The following is a 20,775-nucleotide window of genomic DNA, read 5'->3' on the forward strand; positions in this document are numbered from 1 at the left end:
TTAAGGAGTAGAAGACAATGGAGGGATATTAAGTTCAGACATGGATCCCCAAGACTTTCCACTGGAGACCGCCACCTTCAGGGGGACCTAGGAAACACACAGACAAAAGAAAAGATGCTGTGTGGATCAACAGGGACAGTAACCCATTCAATCTTCACATTGCTTATGTTATTGCCTGGCAGAAGATCCGCCACAAAGTAACTCATAATATTGTAATCACAACACTAGTATTTAAAATGGTAAAATTTATCTGTCTCGTTTCTGTCTGTGCACATTTCCATTAGTCTTGGTGTCATGGCAACATGAAAATCTTCCAACTTTGCATACATTCACATAAAGCATTAAAGGATTTAAGAATTGAATTATTTTAACATTTCTCTCACTTTCAGATGAACTCCTAGATGGTCGATATGCTGAAGGGACTCCATGGTGCTTCTCATCAGAGCTGTATGTTTGCAGCCACACATGTTGATGGAAACACAACAGAAATGATGGAGACGCCATAAAACGGGATTCATCGCAGTGTCTTTCAAAGTATTTATAATAGTTTTATAAAAATCATATTGGTGTCAAGCCACCACCACACATTTCTTTAATTCAGAAAACATTGATTTGTTGAAAAATATGCAAATATTAATGAAAATACAGAAAATAAAATGAAAAGATTTGTACAAGTCTGACATTATCTTAGACAAACTTCTTGTGATTTCTTTAAGTAGTCTTCTGGAACAGGTCTCAAGACTTCTTGAAGGACTTCCCAATGCTTTAAAGACACACTGCAGTAATTTTGCCATTTTGCCTGTCAACCTATCGACGGCTAATTTGGCATCCATCTTGCATCCTACCTGACCTGTTAGCTCTCTCCAACAAGCAAAAGACAATCATACGATGACTCTTGTTTAGTATCTTCTTGTGTTTTTTTGTCAAATCAGCGACGTTGCATGTTCATGCCAGTTCCTGATTCTACCGTGAAGCATCACATCCCAGATGGAAAACTTGTACAGTGTTGGTTTCTCAGCCTCGGGTCGCTGCTGGGTTGCAGCGGCTCTAGATATGCACATGATAGATGCCACTGTGTCACTTAACAAGTCTGGGACGTGGCTTTTTAAGGTCAAGAAGTTACAGAATGCATCTTTAATGAGGAGTTTTCAGTCTTTTTTTTTTTTTTTTGTTCTGTCAAGATGACAGAGGCGGCTTCAATACTGTTGATGTCCAGGCTGTGAGGAGCGTTCATCAACCTAAAGATGCTCAGTTCAGCTCTTGTGTCATTTGGCATTAAATCAGTATTGTCTTACTATTTTGTTTCCTTAAGAATGGCTTCTCAAACATCACTCTTCCATGGGGAACATCTCTGAAAAGGCTTCTGACAACATTCTGGATATTTGCAGCACATCAGTTTTTTTTGGGTTTCCACTTCTTTTGTCCTCTACTTGTCCAGTTTTTTACATATTTAAATGACACTCCACACCATGCTAAGATATAAGGTATGGTGCAAAATACGATTTCATGTCTTCCAGACTGTATGATCCTTGGCATTTTATCACAGACATGAATGAAGAAATGTGAAAGTGATATCTTTGCATTAGGCTTCTGGTAAGGAAGTGCATTCAGATTCAGTTTCAAACTAACTCTTTGAACAACACTAATTAATCTCCTGAAGTAGGTGGCTTTTAAATGGTTGAGTGATTCACAAGTCAGTGTCTAATAGCTTAGCAAACAAACAGCAGCAACAAAAGAAAACTTAATTGAAAATAGGTGTGTGAAAAAAGCTGAGTCCAGAAAAATTCAGGCAAATTATGGATTAAGATTCTTTACAAGATTACATGAAAGTCTGGTTTCTTGAAAGAGAAATATAAAGAAAAGAGGGGCGACTACATGCATTTATGTATCTTTGACATAATGGATGAAGTAAATTTACCTGCAAACTGTTCAACTTGGGAGTCTTCCACTTCATAAAGCAGCTCATCATGAAGCTGGGCTAGAAGTCTGCAGGCACATTAAGATAAATGTAAAACAGTTTGCTTCCATTAAAGAGTCACTGTAAAAAAAGTGCAGCTTTGTTTTATCTTCATCAGTGGATCACAGCGAATGATTCATCTCAGTCCTGTTTACTCTGTGCACTGCTCTCCTGACATACACGGCTAATAATAGTATATTGTGGCTCTTGCTTCATGTGTTTACTCTAGCTGAGAGTTTGGCAGCTGAATTCAACAAATTTAGTTGGCTGGTAAACCAGTGTGTGCTGCGGATGTGTTCTGGTACGAAAGACTCATTTAACCCATCGCCAGTATAAATTCAGAGATAAATAGTGTAAAGAGTTTGGGATCCATGTTATTAAAGTGGCTTCGTAGGTGGAGAATAAAGACAGAACATGGAGGTCATGGTGTGCATCCAACATCAAGTATTAGTGTTGCTACCTGGCCGAGAGTGAGCTGGAGGAGGACACCAGGTTAAAGATCCTAATCATGGCCATTTTACAGAGATCAGCAGCAGAACCTGTACTCACACATAAAATACACAAACACACACATCTTTTTGATCACAAAATCTAATAAAGGAGCTCCCATTTCTGTAAGTTTTTTTTACATTATACACTACCAGTCAAAAGTTTGGACACACTTTCCTATTAAATCCAATAAGAAACGGTGTCCAAATTTTTGACTGCTGCTGCATATTTCATAAAAATACCTTTAGCATGAAAACATTGCAAAATAAACAAAGATATATCAGTTTTATCTGAAAAACAAAGAATTAAACCTAAACTTTCTTATCAAACAATGAATATGGAGACTTATCTGGTTTTAGTATTTATTTTATGAACTCTAAACTAAACTATAGACTGATTTTATTTTAGAATTATTTTCAGAAAACAATTAGAATTACTTATTAACATATTAAAAGATGAGATAATGCTCCCAAAGAAAAGAACATTCGACCAATACTAAGACACGATGGTGGTTCAGTCATGCTGTAGGGCTGATTTGCTCCTGGAGACATCTCATGTAAGGCAGGAGGAGGTTTATGTCTGACCCAGTGTTACAAATCAATGTTTCAGGCAAATATTCTGGATCTTTCATAAAAACAGTAAAGCTGGATTTATACTCGCTTGGCCTCTGCATATTGTATGGATGCCACAACAAACAGAAGGTTATAGCGTTGTGCTGAAGCTTTTCCTCTGTGTGTTGACTGCACAAACTCAGCGAGAAGCTCCAGACATCTGGAGAAATGTAACCCCAAACCGATACTTCCATGCTGCCAGCAGAGCCGCATGTCAGGTTTTGACAAGGTGCGTGTATTAAGCCAACACATAGAACACAGCTGTGATGCCGTATAAGTCCAGCTAAACCTGATATACAGAAAAGAAAAGCAAAGATAAACTAAAATATGGACTTTTAAAAGGAGTTCAGCAATAATATTTGGCTCAAACCCCACAGAAACGACTTGTCCTTCTGCACTTAACTCTCTCATTCAGATGTATCTAAAAAGGGGGGTTTGAGGTATCTTTTTATATGATGTGTCTGTCTGTGTGTTTCCTTTAAGCGCTTTGAGTTACATATTTTATGTTGGAAAAGCGCTCTGGTAAATAAAGTTTGATTTGATTAGAAAACCCTTGGAAGAAGCCAAAATTTGCCCATTTTACTGTTGAAGAGAATGAGCACACACAAGTGGAAGAATGATCTAAATGATCAGCAGACAGCAAAACCTTTTAGATGCTACATGTTAGGAAACCATCACAGTCACAGAATGACTTTCCTGGACACTATTTGGATTTTTCTTTTTTCAATTTACAAGAATAACGATATTTCAAATTGCTGCTGTTCATAAGAACGTTGAATTGTGTTTTTTAGCCAAATAAATTCTTAGCTTACAATTTAGGGATGCCATTATTTCTGATCAGCACTGAAAGTGTCATTGAGCCTACCCTGCACAACAAAGTTGACAGCCTGCCTCTCAGCCTGCATGCGGACGCCCCAGTCTGGAGAGTTGATGTTGGGGAGGGTCCTCCGTCGCCCCATGATAGACAGCACATAGCCTGAACCAGAATACAAAATACTTAGGACGTTGTGATTAATGGTAATTTTTCTCTGAGTACACGGATTGTCGGATATCAAATCTAACCAAATCCAATTTTATTTATAAATGACTTTATACATATTAAAAACATAGCACAAAGTGCTTCACACATTTAAAAACACCCCACCACATACACACATACAGGTACACATTCACAGACTTTGTGAACACAACCTATAAAAACATAAAATCTGTAGAGAAAACAAAGTGTTGCAGAAAACAGAGGACCCCGGGTCAGGAAACACCATCTTAAGGGGTCGCCTGCACAAGGCCCTGCCGACAGCCTGAGGCTGGAACACTTACACTCAGACGGCCACATCGTGACAGGTCAGCAGGGGCCCAGCGATACACTGCCACAGACCCCCCAGACCAAAGAGATGCCCCCCATGAGACAATCTAGCCAGAACTAATAGCAGCCCCCCAGTGCAGGCGCCCCCACTGATGAACACTGGAGATATAGTATTAAAAAAAAAAAAAATACACAGGCTGAGAACATAAAAAATAAAATAAAATAAAATAAAATAAAATAAAATAAAATAAAATAAACACTAACCAGAACTAATAACAACCCCCAGTGCAGGTTGAAGAACACTGGAGATATAGTACATAAAAAACTACATAGGCTAAGAACATAAATAAAATAAAATAAACACTTATTAAAAAGCCAAATTATTTATGTAGGTCTTGAGTCTGTCTTTAAAAATACAGTGATGTGATCTAAGATTAAGGCATATTTTACTTTCACCGCAGAACTCATTCAGAACGAGATCAAAAGCAACAACGATGTGCCAGTTTTTTAAGTTTCTTCTGAAACTTGATGAGACTTCAGCAAAAAATTTCTTACAAAAATGATTTAACATACTGTGAATCACTAACCAAAGTAAAACTTTTGACGGATAAATATATGTAGAAAAGTGGAAGAGTTTGACCTTGATGTGTGTTTTTCATGCATAAAAGGACACAAAGAAAAATAATTTACATTAAAAAAAAATAGTCGGAGTCATAAAACCTCGGTACTTTAAGATTGCTTTTCTGAAGGTTTGACCTTTAATTGCCTCCAGCACCAGTCTACACATGGAAACCCTTCCCTTTCAGTCATCCACATCACACTAAACAAGACAGAGAGTGTGTTTTCAGGAAAAAGCAACTAGTTGACACAGCATTCTAGCTGGTTGCTATAAATGCACACAACAGTAACATAGTTTGACACACAAAAGCAAAAAGAAACACGCTCATATTAACAGTGGAGTCCCAAAACCCGCAACACGAGAATGTCTATTTCCTGAAACACACTTCATCACATGCAGATATCCAACACACACAAAAACACACACGCGCATACTCTCACATGGTCGACCAGTACATTCCATCAATTGGACAATGGAGCAGGCTTTACCACTAAATCCCTCTAGTATCCCTTACTATGAACTAAGCCAGCCAGGGCATGAAACCTGAATGACCCTCTTCCCAGAACACACACACACACACACACACACACACACACACACACACACACACACACACACACACACACACACACACACACACACACACACACACACAAAATCACGTACTCAGGCATCAATGCATAAGAAATGAGTGGACAACAGTAACAAATACAAACCCTCCACTCTTTGTGAGTTGACCTGGGACACATACATGTGACCTTCTCTGCAGGAACGTGATCCTGTTATGGGGCCCGGTGACAGTTACGTGTCATGTACATTGTGTCAGTGATAACACATCACGCTAACAGTGATCCAGTGTGCGGACAGGTATGGCCTTATGTTGTACTGGAATGTGTGTGTTTTCCACATCCACTAGGCTCTTGTTTTTTGTTCCTCAGTCAGTGAAATAATAGTGTGTAAGCAGCTCTTTTTATTTTCCGCCTGTTTTCATGGTCAGTCATTTGGAGAAAGCCGTAGTACATCTGATTGGAAACAGCGCTAACAAACAGGACTTGTTAACAAAAGCAAACAAATAACTCATTAGCATTTTGTTGCATTTGCACTTCAACAAAATTGTGTTGACCTTTTCCCACCCTCTTTTACAATCAATTACTATCTTCCTTGACAAAAGCCTCAACGCACTTTAATGCACCAAACTGAGTTTTAGAAATAATTTAATCACAGTTTAATGGACATGTGGATGCCAGTCAAACGCAGATTAAACCCCACCCACAAAGTTTTTAATAACAACTTCTTCGTTATTGGACATTTCTTTCTTATAGACATGTTTTTCAGTTTAAATCAGCCTCAGCAGACTTAGTCTACATTGTTTTTACGAGGTGTCAAACTGATTATATAGGAGCAACACTCATCAGGAATCTATTTCTCAGACTTGTCCCTCAACAAAAATGCTATAACACATTCATTGTTAGTGTCTTAAGTATAAAATAATACTAATAATTAATTTGGTGAAATTACTTTTATGCTTTTCTTTCTCATACTTGATGTGAAGTCCTTTGAACTGTCTTTGCACACGGATGTGAAATGCTGTGAATGAAAATGCTTTGCCTTGTTGAAGCTGCACCGCTGAACTTTCGCAGTTCATAAGTTTTCTGAGATGCAATAAAATCTTAAATCTGTAACTTTAAACTCGCTTTCAAACTTATAGGTATATATAGTGTGTAAGAATGATATAAATCTAGTGGTAAAGATTACTTAAAATGTCAAGCTCAGTTCTGAATGGACGGTGGCCATCAGTGACCAAAATTCTTCCAAACATGAACATATTTTTCCATATAAATACATATTTTTCTTCTTCAGGTAGATCCAGGGACCTCATGTGCAGCAATGACTGCACTACAGGTGACTACTTAAAAACTGTGTACATGGATAATGTCTTTTATGTTCCTTTTGAGGTGTTTCTTATCCAAAACTGTCCTCTAGCACCTATTAAACAAAGCAGGTACTGCAGTTTTAAAGCTCAGAGGGTTCTCGCTTCACACACAGTTTGTAAATTCAGAGACACCGTTGTAAACATGGCGCGTGCCATGCATGCAGACCCACAGCATATAGATATAAATGCCGGCTCTTTCTAAGAGAATAAAAATATAAAGTTATTTTAATAAAGTGAATACACACTGATAGAAATAGTTTTATAATGAAATATCAACGTTTTCTATCACCGACCTTTGATTTTGTTACACCTTTAAACAGGCACAAAATGTTCGTGTCCTTACAGGAAAAAAAACTTGACAGTATTTATAAATAGAAATACATTAAAATGTAATGCACAACACACTTAGGAGACAGGCAAAGAAAGACAAGTACATAAAGAACACAACAGGTTCTGGACGACCCCATAATGAGCAGATTAATTGGTGAGGAAATGGGAACTGGGGGATAAAATGAGCATCAGGCAAGCAAGGACGAGCTACTGCTAAGCTACACCAGGGAATTGTTGATCAGCAAAAAAGAAAAAAACTGCACACTTCACAGTCTTTCACTGCATCCAGAACTGTAATCTAAAACCCCTTTACACAAGGAGGAAACTATATGCAGACATGCCACTGAGTCTCTGAACACAAGCTCCTCTCAGACCACCAGGAAAACAACGGTCATGTGTTTTCTTGTCAGACGAGAATCTGAGCAGCAGAACTTTCTGTATACATGAGAGCAGAAACCATGAATGTCAAGGTGAGTAATATTTAGTTGAAAAGAGATATATCCTGCTATCTTACGCTCTAAGGCTACGTTCAGACTGCAGGGCTTGCTGCTCATATCGGATGTTTTTGTGAAATCCGAATTTTTTTGAAAGTCCGTTCACATTTCCGATCAAATGTGACTTGTATGTGATCTCCTGGATGAACCTCATGCGCACCAGAAGCTTCCCGCATGCGTAGAAGACACGGCGAGTGCAGTGAGCGTGCGTGTGACGTCTTTGTGTTTGCAGAAGTAAATATGGACGGCAGCAGAGCATTTGCTATTTTAAAGGTTTTGTCCAACCGTAAAAGTTAAATAAAAGTTAAAAGTTTTGTCCAACCGTAGCCACAACATTGTGAATGGGTTCATTTTAAGGAGACGTTTACAGAAGAGGAAAGTAAAAGTTTTGGTCAAGGACTTTTGTGGAGCTGTGGCAGCAACAACTGTAGGGAGAAACGTTTGGGTACGGAGTCGCAGTCAGGATTGGTGGGAGTGTGATGTGAGCGCATTTACCGATAAAGAGTTCATAAACACTGTTTGTCGTGTGTCAATGATACGTCCGTCGGATTAATGCGACCTGACCGTTCAGACTGAAGTTGCATGGAAAAAGATCAGATACATATCGGATTTAGGACCACATATCCAAGCAGCCTGGGTCGCATTCGAAAATATCAGATCTGTGTCGTTCAGACTGTGAAGAAAAGATCGATTATATGTCGCATAGGAACAAAAACATCGGATTTAAGTCACTTCAGCCTGTAGTGTGAATGTAGCCTTAGTTATTTTTTGACAATATAATACTTTATTCTTACAGTAGGGTGGCTTCACAGACACAGCAGGTGTGTGTTTGACTGACCTGCCTGAGGTCCAGCAGTCTCCTATTGAAAATTAAGGATCATGATCAGAAGATTAAGACAGAAGACTACTGAGAAGCTGAAATGATGTACTCCGATAGACTGGACACAGATTCCTCCTCATAACTGTTAGTATCCTCAATACTAAACACTAATAAACAATTAATACTAATACAAAAAAATTAAAAAGTACCATTTTTAGGGGAAATGTAACACAGTGGTGAAAACATCTCTTACCTAACTTTTTTTTTTTTCCAGCTGTGAGTGAAACAGGCTGGAAATAATTCCAGTTTTATTTGATCCTATTAAAAACACATTATAACAAATCGGGATTACTATTATTAATTTTTAATACCTTATAGCTCCTAACTTTTCTGTAAATGGATTTGCATATTGATAAGTGTTGAAAAACTGCCTGCTGCAGCTTTCAGAAGACTTGACTTGTTTTTATCTGCGATTCTCTGTAATCTAATGAAAGAAAAATCCTCTTTTTTGTCTTTGTTTCTGACATCCCTAAAAATGATGGCATTCATCCCGAGAGCCCAGATTAAATCTGTGTGATGTGAAAAATAACAGTTTAGGCTTTCCCAGAGTGGCGTCTTCATCTCATTTTAATATCAAAGACTTGGGGTGTCAAAAAGAGTGTAAATCATTAAAAAAGCAGCTGTGTTAAGAACTATTAAAATATTTGGCATTTTATCCAAATTTCCTTTATTTCCTCCATAGCCTTTCTTGTCTTTTTAAAACTCTCCGTTGTTACATTGTTCCACCCACATTATGACACATTGTTCACCTTTACGTTGCCCTTTGCAATATATTTTCACTAAAATATGGCAAAAGCTGAGTTTGCACTGTTCACCTTGTCTCTGCCAGCATCCTAAATATCACCGTTTCAGACTCAGTGCAGACCAAAAACAGAAGCCAGCGCAGCTATTGATCTATGCTTGCGGAGTCACCGCATCGCACCTGAGACATTAATCAGGTGTGAAACTGTACATCTTACCCAGCCAGAGTTGATTAAACAGGATGGTGTTATTGATCAGTTTAATGTCTGCGTTGGAATGAAGAGTGGGAAAGAAAAGAAACAACAGGAACAAGACCAGTGACTAGACTATCTTTTTTATCTTTATTTTTGGGAGGAACATAAAGACTGCTGGACAGAGACATTAAATGGGGCAGATTAACCCAAGTGCAGCTTTTTAGATGGGAGCATCACCATGGCGATGTGCTATGAGTTAAAGCTGATCGTTTAGTGCATCGTCTCTTTGTCCCTGAGAGGTAGGAAGCCTCTGTGATCTGCACAGAGCATTTTATTACAGCGCTTCGATTAGGGGAGGGAGAATGGAGACGTGATGAGCAAGGAGTGGGGTGTGTCGCTGGTGATAGGTTGCTGCGGGTGATGTAGTAGCTGTCCGTGTGTAACTGCAGGTTGTTGTTTGTTGTTGCGGCTGGAATGACAAACATGTACTGCTGAAGTACTGCTTGATGTTTGCAGCAAAACAAGGTCATTTTTCAACATTTCCTAAACAAGATAAAGTGACTGACGCCTGCTTTCCAAGCAGCTTTAAGCTCTAGAAGTATCAGAAGTTGTTCAATTTAATTAATTAATTTTATGAAGATTTACTTGGTTTTACAGAGAATTCAACTGAATTTTTTACTGGAACTATGAGAGTAAGAGGAGATAGAATAATATCAAGGTAAAACTTTTTACTGCAGTTCTCAGTGAATATTTGGAGGCGCTGTTTTGGTGCAATCTGACCTCATCCTGCTGCCTGTCCACATTTGGCTCATATACTGTGTGAAGTGGGGGTTAAAGTGCAGACTTTACAGTATTTTGTGTGAGCGTGTTCAAGTCTCAGGTGTGCTGTGTTGGCAGTTCAGCCCGAATATAAATAGTGTCCCGTCTGAGCCATCAGACCCTTCACATCCCACCCCCTTCAAGTATTGACCCATGGCAGTTTATCTCATTCCTGCCAATGCAAGCACATCTTCTTCATCTTCAGCTAAACACACGCCCCTACAAAGATGTGTGCTTGTGTGGAAGAAATTCAAAGTGTACAGTAGATGTCAAAAGTGCAGACCTCAAAGTAAACCATATAATGAACTCCTAACGTCCCCAAAATGAACTTTGACTTGTATAATAGGTTGTAATCATATTTATAATTCTAATAGTTACGTTCTTATCGTGACAGGGTCTCTAGAATACTGATTCCTTTACATTAGGCGTCGGTATGCAGCATTTTTTAGGAGAACATCGTAGGAATGTGAAAACATGCCGACCTTGTTTGTGGCTGTGTTGAATGGTTCTCTGGATGAAGGCGTGGACCTCTCTGTAGGTCTGAAGGAAAGTGTCCTGGAATTGGCTGGCCTGCTCAGCGCTCATCCCCAAGATCCCAGACAGGCGCTCACGACCTGCAGGGAGTGACATTTAACAGAAAAGAGGGGGTGGTATTAATATGCCATAGAGATAAAAGCCAGGAATTTTTATATTCTGTGTAACTTTGACATTTATATTTGCATTTTCAGATCCATTTAAAGCTCAAATCAATGATAATGGCCACATTAGAAAAGTCCTGGAAACTGGTATACACCTTTAGAAACATACACACAGGCGTGTCCTTGAACTGGTGGGTTGCTGGATTGATTCCCAACTTTGATCTGTTCTTTTCCAGTTGACTATTTATTTGATCCAGCAGCCACTCTGGTGGATTATTCCAGCTGGTGTTTCGATTCCATCTCCCCCAGGTCCTCATGTTGGTGTCCTTTTGCAAATTATTGAACCCAATACTGTCCTCTGATAAAAACATCTGCTAAATGAATTAAATACAAGGACATCCCATATAATCCCATCTGCTCACCGTTGGGTGTCCATGTTAACTCATTTTCTCAATACTTCAGTTTTTTTTTACACTTTCCTGTCTTGTGAGTAGAGATATGTTTCCCTGCTGCAACACCTGACTCAGTTTAATGGCTCAATGGCAGACTTGTGAAGAACTTGTCACAGATCCATTTAATTTGAATCAGGTGTGTTGCAGCATCAGTCAATCAATCTTTACCTTTAAAGCCCTTTTCATACAAAATATGTCATGAAAAGGGCTTCAAATTAAAAACATAATGAACCGACAAAAAAGACAAAAAACATTTTTAACCATCAAATCCACCAGCTCACCCACCCACAATCACACATACACACAAGCTGAATAAAAACACAACACTTTAAAAATAAAGATATTGTAAAAACAATAAACTAAAATTTAAATAACACAGGATCAAAAAAAAAAAAAAAATAGTCCAAAAATAATTATTCAAACGCTTTAGGTCTTGAGCTTTGCTAGAAGGCTGTAGGTGAGGATCATAAACACTGAAAGATGCTTTTCCAATTTCCCAGAAATATCCAGTACCTGCTGGTTAGTGGGCCTCAAGTACCAGGGTTGGAGATCACTGCTATAAGATATGGCCCATCCATTATGCAACAACACGCTTTATTAAATTAAACAATATAAAAAGACAATTCCCACAGAATAAAAAAAGAGAAAAATGAAATTTATCAATACTGGCTAACATTAGACATAAAAGACTAGATGAAGACTAAATGAGGAGCATGAAGGTAAAAGGGGAATGGACAAAGGACAGCCAGGACTAGAAGGCAGAAAAAAATAAAGAGAAAAAGCACAAAGCCAACAGAAGGAAGAGATGGAAGAGGATTAGATAAAAAGAATAAAGTGAAAATAAAAGCACAAAGACTTAATATGAGAGCATGTGCTCTCCTAGTATGAAAACAGCCTGTGGCAGCAGAACTGGAGGGTTAGTAAGTAAGTAACATTTATTTACAAAGAACCTTTCAAGATAAAAATCACAAAGTGCTTCACAGTAAAACGCAGCAAACAAATCAATGGGGTATTTTAAAAGGTGCCACATCCAAGGAGAGTGTGTCGTTGTGGTTTAGAGCTGCGTGAGTTGATGATAAATGGCCATCATTCAAAAATTGCCAACATGACACAAACATTCTGCCTCTGTTCTAAAATGTGTTTTTCTTCTTGTTTTATGGTCCTGCGATGGACTGGCGACCTGTCCAGGGTGTACTTTGCCTCTCGCCCAGTGATTGCTGGGATAGACTCCAACTTCCCAATGACCCTTAAATGGACTAAGTGGTTAAGAAAATGGCTGACTTGTTGTTTTATCAGAATATTAAAAAAAACAGCTCATTTTGTAGGAATTCATTTTATGCTTTTACTACCAGTCAGGGAGCCTAACATAATTTATCATATAGCTCTGACAAATGGGATTTGGAAACGCCATTCATGGACAATACTATGTTACTGGGGATCATCTTATGTTAAACAAATAATTCCCTGCATCGTAAAAAGCATGTCTGGACGGTGTGTTTGAGGGATAGTTGGGAGCTACTGGCTATATCATCTGGGGGGAACTGAATTAAGAATTCTTTTTATTAAATTACAGTGAGTATGCCAAATTAGATTATTTAAGAATCAATATATAGTGTATATAATATGTTTGCATTATGGAAAATGTATTTTAAAAATGAAAAATACTGTATTTTTTCATGACAATAGGCTTTGTTTTTGGTTAGTAAACTTCAAAACTGAGACAGAAGACATTTGAATGAGGTTAAATTGGCACATCTATACCAGTGTCGCCTTAAAAGCTCTTTCAGAACGGAGACAGGCTGTGCTCAAATGCAGTCTGCTGAGATTTATATACAAAGACCATGAAAGCAACAGGAATAAAGGATCATTTGAGTGCAACCTGTAGGTTTCTGTGTAGATGTAACAGCGAGTACTCGCTCTGGATATGCTGTGTGTTTGCATGTGTGAAAGCCCACATTCCTGCTGAATGAGGTCAGCACATGGAGTGAACTTTAACCTTCGCCACAAGCGCTTGCTGTGCCGCTCCTTTCGTTTCGCTGTCAATCTTTTCTCCTTTCAGTTTGCCCTCTCTAATCTTTTCACTGCTGCCATGCTCTGTTTTCTTCTTCTTTTTTTTTTGTGGGGTGGTGGATATCTGACCTTTTTTTTTCAGCCTTTTGTCCTTTTCTAAAATCCTCCTTACAGCCGATTTTAAATAAAAAAAACTGTTCATTTCTGAAAAACTCTCATATTTATGCCAATTTAGGTATTTCTAAAAGTCACTGGCTGACATGTCTGTTGAGTCAGATGTTAAAAATAAATACATACAATTAACTCGAAGATCCAGCTCCTGAATAAAAAAAAACTAAAACAAGGCATTTTTTAAAATGTAAGGTATTTAATTGTCCTTTAAAAAATTTTAAAAGAAAAAAGGAAAAAGAAAAACAAATTGGGGGATTATTTATTATGACTTGATATGTCAAAATGACGACAATGTAATTCTCTGTTTTCTGGTTATTTCAGAAGAAAAGTATGAGATGTGTTCATTGGGATTTTGTGCAAAGTTTTACCAAATAGTGCCAAATGTCTCAGACACTGTGTGTATCATTTAAGTCACACCGGGCTGTTAGGGGTTAATATCAATTTATTCCATGTTATACACTACGCCCCTGTGTCTAATCTCCTCTATGCCCTTTTATTGTCTTTCCAGCATTATTGTTTGACCCTCCTATTCGTTGACCTATTTGTAAACATATGTATGTCTATGGCGGTGCCGTGCCCCTCCTCCCTGGCCTGGTTGTCTTGTTGAAAAAGCTTCCCTCCGTATCTGGTAACCATAGCAACACATCCTTCCACGAAGAGCTGCCTGTGTGCGCTGATGAGGAGCTTCTCACATTCTTCGCCTCGTTTCTCTCCCAGCCAAACCTGCTCTTTAACTCGTTCCCTTTCCCCTACATTACTGCGTGACTTCTCCCTGCATGCATCTCAAGCTACCCCTCCTACGTGAAGAATTTTTTTACATGTGCCGAATTATTTACTATATTTGAGCTCTTTCGAGTTTCTCAGAGTTGTGTCCTTCTGTGTTGTGTGTGAGTGCAGCTGCTGGCACAAAACCTTCATCATCAGGCAGAGACAGCCTGAAAACTCTGACAAGAAGGAATCACATAAAGACAGCAGCAAAGGTTTATGCAGTTCATGAACTTCATGTTTAGTTTTTTCTCTTTAATTAGTTTATTTTATTAGTTTGCTTTGTTATAAGGCAGTGTTTTTTAACCACTGTGCCGTGAGAGATTATCAGGTGTGCCCTGAGAAATTACCCACTTTCACCTAATTAGTCTAAAAAGCAGCTCTGTGTTCATCCAAACAGGCAAACAGTGAAAGATAATAAAATTCCATCTTCTTGTGTTTATCTGATTTCTATGCAAGAAGCTTTGACAAGATGGACTTTATATTAATAATATGGAATTAAAAAAAAAAAACATTTTGGTTTGTGGTGTGCCTTGTGATTTTTCAGTGAGAAAAAGTGTGCCTTGGCTCAAAAAAGGTTGAAAATCATCGTCAACATTTTCTCCAGCATCGTCTATGAGTGCAGAGAAACACAACACAACGGCGCAGGCATGAGAGGGTTAATGATTCATACCCACTAACACATTTGAATCAAGTTAAACTGAAGAGTGAAGTCTTATGACAATTATAGAAGAGTTTGATAAGTGTCTTTTTTTTTGTTTTCAGGGTGAGCTAATTTTAAACACTAACAGAGTAAGTACTTGCATGTCGTGTGGTGCAATAAAAAAGAAATTCTGTGTAAGTTGATGATGAGCTACAGGCTCCCGACAATCAACCACTCTTCTTGTTTGTTACTCTCTTCTAATTTGTGCTTATCTTGTTGATTTCTGTGGTATTTATTGAAATGAGCTTGATTTGGATAAGCAGAGTGTAAAGATGCCAGCTGCAGAACTGATTTCCTCCTTGGGAGGACTTGTGCCACTTTGGTCATGTGTTTCTATATGCATAAAAGCCATGACATGCATATGAAAAAATAAAATGGGTCACACAGACAAGCTTTAATCATTAAGGGGCCACATAGGTGTATTATACATTTATAGTCTTCTCGCTCTTCATATTCTTCTTTTTTAGGTATTGTGTTTTGTCTTCATCCCTGCACTCACAGGAATCAGGACAACATAGTAAAACAGGAGAAGAAACTGTCCCAGAGGAAACTGCTGGGCATTTTTACAGAAAAAAAACCCTAAAATAGCTGAGAAAAATACTTCTCTGATGTGATCTCTCCATTCTTTATCCTTCTGCTCTCAGTGAAGGACTCTCTCTCTGAAGCAATGGTAATTTTCCATATTTTGAAGCAATGCATAATAAAAAAACGTGTCTAAGCTACGTTTAGGAGGCATTTTTATTGAAGCTGATGTATGTTTTCACTTACCTGCTCCATAAACAACAGCATACACAATGCGCTTGGCATGTTCTCTGTCCTCTGAGGTCACCTCACCAATACTTATCCTTTTCCTAAGTGACAGAAATAGTGAAATATGAGCACTTACAAAAAATGGTACATGCAGTAATAGTCAGTTTCAAAGTTAAAATGGATAAGGTATGCTTGCAAAATGGTATGAATCCACTCTTGCACATACTCTTTTGCACAGATATTTTCACAGATATATATTTTTTCCACTAATATTTAGATTTATATATTTTTACTGCATCTTTTTACTCTATTATTCTTTAGTCCTTGTACTTATCCAGTCTGTTTTGTTATGGCCATAAGAAATGCATCGTAATCTTGTTCTACAGTGCATCTATGATGTTGTGTTAAATGACAATAAACAAATCTGAATCTGAATCTAACACAAGGATGAAAACATTGGAGAAATCCTGACAAAAACATGGAGATAAAAAGTGAAATTTAAGACACAGAGCTTCACCTGAATTGAAATTTAAAGAGAAGGCGTACTAAGAAGAGAGGCAGAAGTAGTAAGGAACATGGACAGACAGACAGTTATGTAATATGACGTGTAGACAGCTGTAGTTTTGGGATCAGACAGGGTGAGATGATTCGTCTGCAAAGTAGCATTTTTCTGGAGGAGCTTAGGGAAAGCTGCCACTGCTTATCAGTGCTGATGAACCCCCCCCAAACAGGATCTGAAGCCCTGCAGTGCTAAATAACACAAGTTTTGCTTTGACTTAACAAAATCAAATTGCTGCTCTGCTGGTATTTTTTACACACACATATTGAATTAAATAATTAGTGCGCTCCAGAATTTATTATGTAATCTGTAACTTGTCTTCAGTACAGACAACAAAGCTTTGGTTGTTTTCCAAATCCAGGAGGAGTCCACCAATGATCCCCTTGATGACCACTCCACAGAGAGATAAAATAGAGGTGCTTGACTCGTCATTATTTTGGAGTACTCATTGATGACTCCTTCACTTTTCAGCCGCATGTTGAGATCCTGGATGTGAAGGAGGAGGAGAAGTTAAAGTTAAGTAAAGTTTTTATTTTATTTTAAATCGGTTCAGTTTTTTGTTTTAATGCAAAAATGCTGCCTAATGTGTTGTTGGGGGAAACAAAAGGTGATTGTAAGGAAAAGGGACTCAAGGCAGACGATTCTGGTAATCTCTCTACATTAATCTGGTTTACAAGTAAAATCAGAAAACAGCTTTTATCTTTAGTGTCCGGGTTTAGCCTCTTCAACAGCTTCACTCCTGTCTCTAGAGCCTGACATTCCCTAAAACGAGGGCCAAATCTTGAGATTTTCCATATTAAGGTTGGTACACGCACCATGGTCAGCTGTTTTATGTTACCTGTATTAGCGTCATCCATGTGTCTTTTTGTCTCTGCAGTGATTGGCTGGAGTGGCACCCTGGGATGGATAAAATGCTGAGAGTGGGCAGTGCCCAGCGGAGATCACCACCAACCCCAGCACTTTGCTTTCTGGTGACATTTGAGTTGGGAGTCTTCTACAGTCCACTTTTCGGTTTTGGTTCTTTGATTTGATCTTTTTGATTCAGGAAGCAGTGCAGGTCCTACGACCCACTGCGTAGCTTCTTTGGGACAGCTCTCCTCATTTGCTTATTTCAGCCGGGGCTCCCCTCTCCTTTGTTTTATTTAATAAACATACTTTTAAACGTTGTTGTTTGGCGGTGGTCTCTCATATATTTTTCAGTTCCTTTCTTTTGAGCCTTGTTTTGTTCAGTAACAAAAGTATTGATAGAATAAAAATATATTTTATACCAACAAGTCATCCACCATATGGTTACCAGATTTAACTGACCATCGTAACTCATTGGCTGCGTACTGAGAGCAGCTGTACTGCCAGTGTTTTGGAGCATTTCGGCTCATCTTTCAGGACCCACAGGATGGTGACTTCTGGGATTACAGATATAGAGGGCTGATTTGGCTGAGAGTGTGCATTGGGGTGTCTTCGAGGTGCACACTTAGAGCACATTCACTACACTCAGAGTGCATATTTTGAGGACATTTGGGTGCATGAAACTGGCCAAACCGGCTTTCCATATGCAGCAGGGCCGGATTAAAAGTGCACAGGTACCTGGGCTCAGAGTGTTCCAGGGGCCCCCTACCCCACTGCAACATTGTGAAAATTCTGAATGATACACTGTGAAATGAAATTTCTAACATCTCTCAGACAATGGTACCAATAGAAACACACTGGAAACTGTGGTGTATCTATCTGGCTTTCATATACATTTTGTTTTATGTCCAAACTGCTTGTGTTTTCCCTACCTGGGCCCCACATGGGCCCCAAGTAGGCATGGGCCCTTGGGCCTGTGCCCATAATGCCCATTGGATAATCCGGCCTTGATATACAGATACTATAAAAGTGCTAAAGACGTCTTTGACAGTGACATTAAAATTAAAAAATGTTGCGAACTAAAAACAATTTTGGCAAATTTTTTCATGACAGAAAAGCAGATATTGTGAAAAAAGCAAAATTTTAAATATTTTTCCATTCATTTAAGACATTAAAATTTCTAAACATATTACATAATTGACATGAGCCAGATTACATCCATTACTGGTTCAGTTTCAATTAATTTTCAGTTACTAGCCCAGTACTATACCCAATAAAAACCTGAATTAATCTCAACAGTCGCTGCAACTTTTCAGACTGTGCTGCATTACAGAAACCTTCTGCATAGAAATACTTCTGATCAATGTCTTAAAATGATCACCACTGTAGCTGCGTCCAAATTCTGGGTCTGCACATTTTGAAGTGTGCAGCCTGAATTGGGACACAGCTTGTATATCATACTTCCATGAGGTTTAATACAAACTCAAAGCAGTCGATACAACAATGTGAGTTGTACCCTTGAGTGGGATGGCCTGCTATGACCGGCCCAAGGAAAGCTTGTTGGTATGCTTTAACACAATACTTGGTTTACTGCCTACCGATTCTGTTTAGAGATGAGGTTTCTTCTTTCTTTTTCTGCTCACAAAATTTTTTTTTTATCTTTAAATGCCCACATGATCCTGAGAAGAAAGCTTTTGTTCATTATGTCCTTTCTGCGTGGAATATGTTGCACAAAAATGGAGATTGACGGATCTGATTTCATTCAACACTGAGAGTTTGAGGTTGAAACCACTGAACATAGTTTTTTCTTCAAGTATCCTTGTAAATTTGATTTCTTTTGTTTATTATTTATCTTTTAACTGTGCACTTTTTTTACTACTGTATGTGCTGCTTCCTACTTTGACCATGACTCCTTTGGAAAGAAGTTTAATGGCCTCAATGGGATTTTCCTGCTTAAACTTTTGTTTTTTATTTTCAGTTATATTTGTAGAAAATATTGTGCTATAGTCAATAATCGGCAACCTTGACAAGCTCCAGAGATTTTCCTCCATCTGGGTGGGGGAAAATCCATACTGGATTTTCATTGCCCCCTGCTGGGCAGTGATCCACTGGGAACTTGAAAAAACACCAGTTATTTGACAGGTAAATGACACTCGTTGACCCATTTTACTCATTAGTAGTAATGTTTACCTGATATGAGCCTGATTTTACCACTAACGGAGGACAACAAAGCAGATAATGTCTGGAATCTTTATCTTACTATTATGATTATTTGGCCTATGCTCTTTTCTTACAATTTAGAAGCAGCTGCTCTAACTAAAGTGAAGGAGCGACTGATGGGAGCACTAATGGAAGAATGATAACATTTAGGATGATTTAAGGAAATCTGAGCGACAGAAGAGGAGAAAGACAGAAAAGGAAAAAGAAAAACTATAAAAGAATGCAGCTAAATAAATAAAAAGAAACCATTGTAAATTAAAGGGGAGGGATAAGAAGAAGAACTGAAGCGGTATCATTTAGAAATAAACACAGAGTTCAGATAAAGAAACAAAGATGGAGTAATCCCAGTAGACCTGCAGTGACACCAGTTAACTGGTTTAAAGGTGAGCGAGAGATCATTACAGAGATCAGGGGTATCATTATTATAATCCACTTAACCAGTCAACCAGTGCAGCTAACCTGACTGAGATGGATGCCAGTACTGTCGGTATGACGTACAATCCAGATGAGGGGTCAAAATGATGACAGACTTGTATGGAAACAAGAAGCACATTGATAGCAAGAGGATGGAAAACACACACTTCAAAAGGAGGTTATAAAATGTAATCACCAAGGTGACCAGCCCAGAGGTATCCTGGCCAGGGAGAAGAAGCAGAGAAAGAGTTAGCCTGGTAGCCATGGCAACAAGATTATTAGTGGTTGAAGCCGGCCATTAAAAGAGAGAAAAACATGGGAGAAGACAAGAGAGGCCATGTGGGGCATCAACATTCACCTTGACAAGGAGATGAGAGGAAGGCTTGTGTGTGTGTCTGTGTAGTAGACCCACCACTGCGAGGCCAGCATGGTAAAGACGTCAGCCTGTGGGTTGGTAAAAATGCGGAGGAGCTCAGGGTCAGAGGACAGGTGAGCCAGCAGACGCAGCTCCACCTGGCAAAAGTCTGAATTAAAGACAAATATGTCCATCACTTCAGGAGACATAACTTGTAGTCATAACTACAGCTGGCCGAACACCTACGTTAGTTATAAAAAAAACCAACACTGCAGACTCTCAGCATCAGCAGTCAGAAAAGCTGTCATTTCACAAATAAATGTCATAACGGTAGAAAAAAATAAGACTTTGTAGTTTAGTTAAAAGAAAAAATAGTTGGACATCTTAGGAAAAAAGGCTTCTTCTTTTTCTGGGACATGTGAAGATCAACATCACTTTCATGTAAAAGCTTTCAGCACAGAAAGAAAGGATATAAAAACTTTGCACCAAGACTGACATTGTTTCAGGGGATAAAAAGGG

At 38.5% G+C, this 20,775-nt stretch overlaps 1 protein-coding gene across 1 annotated transcript in view; it reads right to left on the reverse strand.

The window, feature by feature from the left end:
* Positions 1–20,775, reverse strand: part of poln (polymerase (DNA directed) nu) — a gene marked incomplete at both ends in the record, with an annotated part of 62,293 nt that continues 41,518 nt past the window's right edge. Inside the window, 8 exons of the mRNA XM_079257772.1 lie at positions 1–87; positions 384–445; positions 1,919–1,986; positions 2,418–2,496; positions 3,923–4,033; positions 10,856–10,987; positions 15,881–15,963; positions 20,314–20,425. Of these exons, the coding sequence (XP_079113898.1) occupies positions 1–87; positions 384–445; positions 1,919–1,986; positions 2,418–2,496; positions 3,923–4,033; positions 10,856–10,987; positions 15,881–15,963; positions 20,314–20,425 (734 nt within the window). The remainder of the gene's footprint in view (positions 88–383; positions 446–1,918; positions 1,987–2,417; positions 2,497–3,922; positions 4,034–10,855; positions 10,988–15,880; positions 15,964–20,313; positions 20,426–20,775) is intronic.

This window comes from Telmatherina bonti (genome assembly GCF_933228915.1).
Source record: "Telmatherina bonti genome assembly, chromosome: 18".
NCBI classification, from domain to species: Eukaryota; Metazoa; Chordata; class Actinopteri; order Atheriniformes; family Telmatherinidae; genus Telmatherina; species Telmatherina bonti.